Raw genomic sequence first — 6,000 nt, 5'->3', positions numbered from 1 at the left:
TTTTATTCTGACTTCATGGGCAACAGTGTATGTTCATGTTATTCATATTTTTTAAGGATAAATGTAAACATGTTCAAATTTGGAGTTGTCATTATTTATATGTTATGTTATTTTACTACTCTGGCCCACTTCAGATCAGGTTGTGCTGTACGTAACCCCTGAAGGATTTTTGACACAGCTGACTGTTAACACTCTGGTATCCCGTCCAGCAAGGCCCTTACTAAGCACCAAGTGTGCCTTTTTGGCATACTTGTGGAATAATGTCAATAAAATTTTCATACAGTTTGTTTTTAATTCTTTTACACTTTTTTCTATTTCATCAACTTGAGCCGTAAATAAAAATACCAAATACTCAATAATTGTCACATTTTTTAACCTTTTAAATGCCGTGTTTTTAATGTAAACAAACTGTTGTTTTGGATGCAAAAAAACACAAAAAAAATTTTTCTTTTCAATATACTACATAAAAAGTGGATCACATATTATTTGATTTTTGCAGCCTGGCATATGTCAATGATTACCTCCAACATTTGTTAAGTTGCATTATTGTTTTTGGCGCTAGGTCAAATGTTCATAAATACTAGCATCTGTCACCAAGTGTGCCAAAATGGCACACCTATAAATCAGACTATTAAATATTATATATTGATTCATTTTTCTGCTCTAATTTGATTTTATTTTTGTAAATCAAAGTCAGCCCTAATCATGCATATCAAATAGTCATTCATTTTACTTTTTTTTTTTTTTAACCTTTTAAACGATCTCTTTTCATCATGATGTCACTACATTTTTTGATGCAAAAAATACAAAATGTTTTTGTTTTTTTTTTCAAAATACTACATAAAAAATTGGATTATATATTATTTGATTTTTGCAGCCTGCCATATGTCAATGATTAACAGCGACATTAATAACGTTAATAAATTAATTTAGACCCTCACCTCTCAAATGAAGCCCAGATATCAGTAAAAGCAGGATTTATGCCTTAATGGCTTTTGGATCAAAAACAGTGGTTATAATGGAAGAAATAGTGCATTTTAGGCACACTTGGGAGACAGATGCTAGTCTTGTAATTTTCTTTTGTTTACAATGCACATTTTAGTTGGTGGTCAGAATTTTAAAGATCATGCACAAATGAACAACTTTTCAATTCTAACCTTATTTAAATTGTGAAAAAGAATATGATGTTTTTTAACACAAAGTGCAAAGTGTGCTGAAAAAGCACACCAGGATACCGGAGGGTTAATGTCAGTGTCATTTTTGCATTTCACAAATCCATCCCACAGGCTGGATTGTGAATACAACTGGAAAAAAAATTTAAAAAAATCTAGCAAATACTGCACTGAATGACTATTAGTTGGAATTTTAGTAGTTTGTAAAGAGAAGTGTTCATTTTATTTTTCCTGCAATGATTTTATTTGTGTATCATTTTGTAGTTTGTGACACTGGTACATAATAACTGAAAGCTGCTTCTATATTAACTGATAATACAGACTGATGGTGATAAAGTCCTAGAAAAACCTCTGGGTACAGTTTATTTGGACCAGACTGAACAGATGAACCAACAGAGCCTCACAGCTACAATGAATATGCTTTATTTTCCTTTTACAAAAACAAACAAAACAAAAAAATTACTGTCTAGAAATACAGGTATACAAGAAATAATAACGGTGGGAGTATTTGCAGTTGAATGCCTGGTTGTCAACAGCCAGCTGGATAATAATAATAATAATAATAATAATAATAATAATAATAATAATAATAATAATAATAATAATAACAATAATAATAATAATAATAATAATAATAATGATAAGAAAATCGAGTTAACTACTTGTGAATGTTAAAGCTTCCAACCAAATGAAATCCCTTGCAGTGCCAAAATAGCATCAATACTAAGACATTGTCAATAAGCAGAGAAAAATCTCAGTATGGATATTATTTTGGAAAATACAGCTGCTAATTTGTAGTTAATCATAACACTGTAATACTGGTTTGGACCCAAACACTAGCTAAGAGGTTATTATGAACAACAGAGGTACACGGCAGATATGATATGAAGCACAGCAAAAAAAAAAGATTCCGCACCGAGTACCTGTTTGTTTTATCTCATCAGTGTGTTTTGTTGTCACATGTTATGAAATCCTCGCCTGCTTATGTTCTTATTTAGTGTCTAAGGCACTTTAAAGAAACATACTGTTAAGTGTTAACACTGGAGGAGGCGGCGAAGACGTCCATTCTAACCCGTGGATCCAGAGGAGAGGAAGAAGCTGGAAATAAAACTACTAACACGGGGTTTTATACGTGAGCTGACGCGTTGAGGCGACGAAGGGTCAAACAAGAAGAGCGTTTTCAGACGACCTGCGGATTCTAAGTGCTCGGTCGGGTCAGCGGGTCACCCAAAAAGTGGAAAATCATGGCACAGTGCGCCCGGGGGTTTCTCTCATGTATTACTGATGCATTCACGTCACAGAGGCGCCGTGGGGAAATCCAAACACACTCCCGTGATGTGGATTTGATCAGTTTACAGTGTAATCAAATAGACGTTAAACAATAGCGACATGTTAAGTGTGCATTTTTTTAACTGTGCCACAAACAAAATATTTCAACACGTGGTTTAGAGTCTTTTCAGCATTATGACGTAAATGTGGTGGTAATACGTAAGAGAACCGAACCGAGGCTGAGCAGAAACACTGAAATATGGTGAGAAGATGACTACTTTCATCTCCCTCTTTGTCTAATTCTTCAAATCTACAGATTTTTACCTAAACTTTATCCATTTAGTGTCACATTAGAGTCAGTGGAGCGTGTACCACCTCTTTCCTTCCACGTTCAAACTCCACATCTGTGTAGTTCTGTGCATTTTTCCAGCAACTGTGCGTCATTCTTAGCATCTACTGATTCACATCATTAAAAATAACAGAACACTAGTGTTCAAAGTGGTCAACGATACAAAAAGGGTTAACGCTGTGACATTCCCAGTTACAACCCCGGCTAGACATTCTTCTGCTAAATGTTGAGATGAAGCTTCTTTTTTGTTTTTCACAGTAAAACACTTTTCGTTCCAGTCCGTTTTATCGTATTGCGCGTCCCGACACGTTGGCTGTTCCTGTAAGCGTCGTCATGTCTGGAGGATACTCCAGAAGCAGCCGACGAAGGCCACAGTCACCGTGGTTTTGTGTTTTAGAGATGAACAGTGGAGGGTGAGATGGCTTTTACACAATGTATGAACAGAACACTGAAAACAACACTATAAAAGAAAAAAACACTTTTCCTTGTAGTCCTGCATTTCCAGTATGGAGTGCGTTCACATACGTTACATACTTGAGTTTCATATGTATAAAAAGCACTTTGTACCTACGCGTACTTTCTCAAGAAGCTGAGCCAATAACTTCACGCCTGATGGAAGGGAAGCGTTGTGTTAGAGCGGTGACGCATGGCTGACAGAGGAGGCGGGGCTAGCAGCGTGCCAGAAGAGAACAGAGTAAGGCAGATTTGTCCGTTTGCCCCTGCGACTCTTCGGGGGCGGAGCCTGCGTTAAGAGGAGGGTGTTGGAGTTTCCCTGCAGTGTTAACGGATACAAAAAGGGGCAGAGGCAACACAGCTCGCCGCTCCGATCTTCAGTCTGGTCAGTGGGATGAGATGAAGCAGACGCTGGGGGTGGGGTGGGGGGGGGGGCACCAGGTCACAGATGGAAGGAGGTGAATCAGCAGGAGGAGGAGGAGGGAAAAGCCAGGACTGACAGGGGGTGGGCCTGCATTTACTCCACGTTGGAGGATTGTGTCTCGTTGAAGTCACTGGCGCGGCTGTCTGCGTCGTCATCTGACATGTCCACAGACGCTCCGTCCAGGTTGAGGTTGCGTCGGCCTGAGCGTCCGGAGGAGGAGAAGCTGCTGACGGGACCTCCACGCCTGGATGGAAAAACAACAACAGAATCAGGACGTTTAGTCGAGTATCACAGAATGTTGTTAGATGGTTGATCACACACTGCGTCTGGGAACATTATTGAATCGCACACATTTGGTGGATCCAGGCTTTCCACTTCCAGTCTCTGTGTTTAACTCATCACCTCTAGCTCCATTTTTATCAAACAGACATGACGGTAAAATCTACTCACTGACATTAATAGATCTGAAAGATCAAGTGGAAACCTTTGTAAAACACACAAGTGCATGTGTACCACTGCTACCACACTGGCTGTATTCAGTGAAATACTATTAGGTTTTTCAAATCCCAGGTAAAGTCAAAGTTCCAGTGGTGGAAAAGCGCCTACTGTAAAAGTACGGATGGGTACTAAACGAGCCCTGGATCCAGATTATTAAAGACCGGAGTACCAACAAACTCAGACATTATCCTCATGGTTCTGGAGAAAGAACAACAATCTAGAAAAAATAGTGTAGTTTTTTTCTTTTCGGCAAATTTTTCTCACCACCTCTAACACTGTCTGTGACTAAAAAACAAACGATAAAAAATACTGTAAAAGCCCCAGATTTATGAGCAGTACCAATAAAATCTAAGTGATACTCATCCAAAAGTGGAAGCAAAAGCACATAAAAAAGTCCTGATTTTATGCTCTGGAGGCTCATTCAGTTCAAATATTTTTTGGTTACAAATGATCAAACTGAAAAGAGGAAAATTCATGGTATATTCTGTTGGTTTGTTTGTTGGGTACTCTAGACATGTTTAGTGCTGTAAAAGTACCAGAGTTCAGTACCTACCTATACTGTATACACTATGTTCATTTTCAGACAGTGCTACTTCAGCGGTACTGTGTAGTACACAGTACAGTGTGTACCGTCCACTTTACCATTCCAACTTTATGTTTAGATCATTATGTCAACATTAGTTTTACTGATTTCTGGTCTACACCAAATGACAAACTAATACACACTACTACTGATACACTCATGAATATGGTTTTCTTTCTTTTTTTTCTACTTCCTGTCTCCTGTGGGATCCTGCTCTGTTTGTCACTTCACCGTGTGTTTCTACAAAGTCTTTTCTCTGAATCCCAGACATCTGTGTGAGGAGGTCATACTCTGACATCCTGGTACCTGAGGCGGTTCTTGAGGGAGTTGACCTCACGGGTGAGGCCCTCGCTGGCCTCCGTGGCATCGTCCAGCTCCCTCTGCAGCTTCCTGCGGGAGGCGTTGGCCCTGCTGGCCTCCTCCTCCGCCTCCTCCAGCTGACGCTTCAGCTGCTTCATCCGAGAGTTGGCCTTCTCCATCTGTGGAGAGACGCAGGTGGGAGGGTGGGGTCAGAGGTCAGTTGGACATGATGGAGCAACCGGCGAAAAGGCTGAAAGCGCAACAGGGTTGGGGTCCACTCACCTGCTCCTTATACTGGTCACCATGGCGACGCTCATCCTCCACCTGCATCATCACCTCCTTCAGTTTCTTCTCTGTACGACGGACTATTTTGTTGGCTGCTGTTCTCTCCCTGAAGGATTAAAAGGAAAAACATGGTCTTAGTGGTTGAATGTACTAAATATCTCTACCACCGTCTAAAACAGGGGTGTCCAACTCATTTTAGTTCAGGGAACACATTCAGCCCAACTTGATCTCCAGTGGGCCGGACCAGTAAAATAATAACAGTGAAACAAGTCAGATTATATTATGATCAGGTTTACATCTACAAAGTTCCTTAAAAATCTGAATAACATGAACAACTTGAACTGTCTTAAGAAAAACAAGTGCAATTTTAACAATATTCTGCCTCGGTTTATCAGTTTATCATTTACGCATGTGCATTACAATACATAAAACATTTAGTAACAGGCAGAATATCGGTAAAATTGCATTTACTTTTCTTAAGACATTTCCGTTTGTTCATATTTGTTCAAGTTATTCACATTTTTTGTAATAGTATAGTTTGGTAATGTAAACATTTTCATGTAATTTTACTTTTTTTACAACAAAAAACAAAAAATTTGGGGTTGTCATTATTTATAGGTTATTATGATAATATTTTACTGGTTCTGACCCACTTCAAATCTAATTG

General features: G+C 39.0%; 1 protein-coding gene across 11 annotated transcripts in view; it reads right to left on the bottom strand.

Annotated features, from left to right (window-relative positions):
* Nucleotides 1-2,583: 2,583 nt before the first annotated feature.
* The window catches only part of myh10 (myosin, heavy chain 10, non-muscle), a 64,689-nt gene continuing 61,272 nt past the window's right edge, over nt 2,584-6,000 (bottom strand). For 8 of the 11 annotated variants that reach the window (XM_030136736.1, XM_030136667.1, XM_030136686.1 and 5 more), the window contains 3 exons: nt 5,331-5,439; nt 5,055-5,227; nt 2,584-3,911 (listed from right to left, as the gene is read on the bottom strand). In XM_030136736.1, the coding sequence (XP_029992596.1) occupies nt 3,761-3,911; nt 5,055-5,227; nt 5,331-5,439 (433 nt within the window). In that variant the 3' untranslated portion in view covers nt 2,584-3,760. The remainder of the gene's footprint in view (nt 3,912-5,054; nt 5,228-5,330; nt 5,440-6,000) is intronic. The other 3 variants (XM_030136662.1, XM_030136675.1, XM_030136693.1) reach the window with 1 other exon arrangement.

This window comes from Sphaeramia orbicularis, chromosome 1 (assembly GCF_902148855.1).
Source record: "Sphaeramia orbicularis chromosome 1, fSphaOr1.1, whole genome shotgun sequence".
Lineage (NCBI taxonomy): Eukaryota > Metazoa > Chordata > Actinopteri > Kurtiformes > Apogonidae > Sphaeramia > Sphaeramia orbicularis.
Note: the sequence above shows the minus strand (reverse complement) of the source record. Positions and strands in the feature narration are given on the sequence as shown.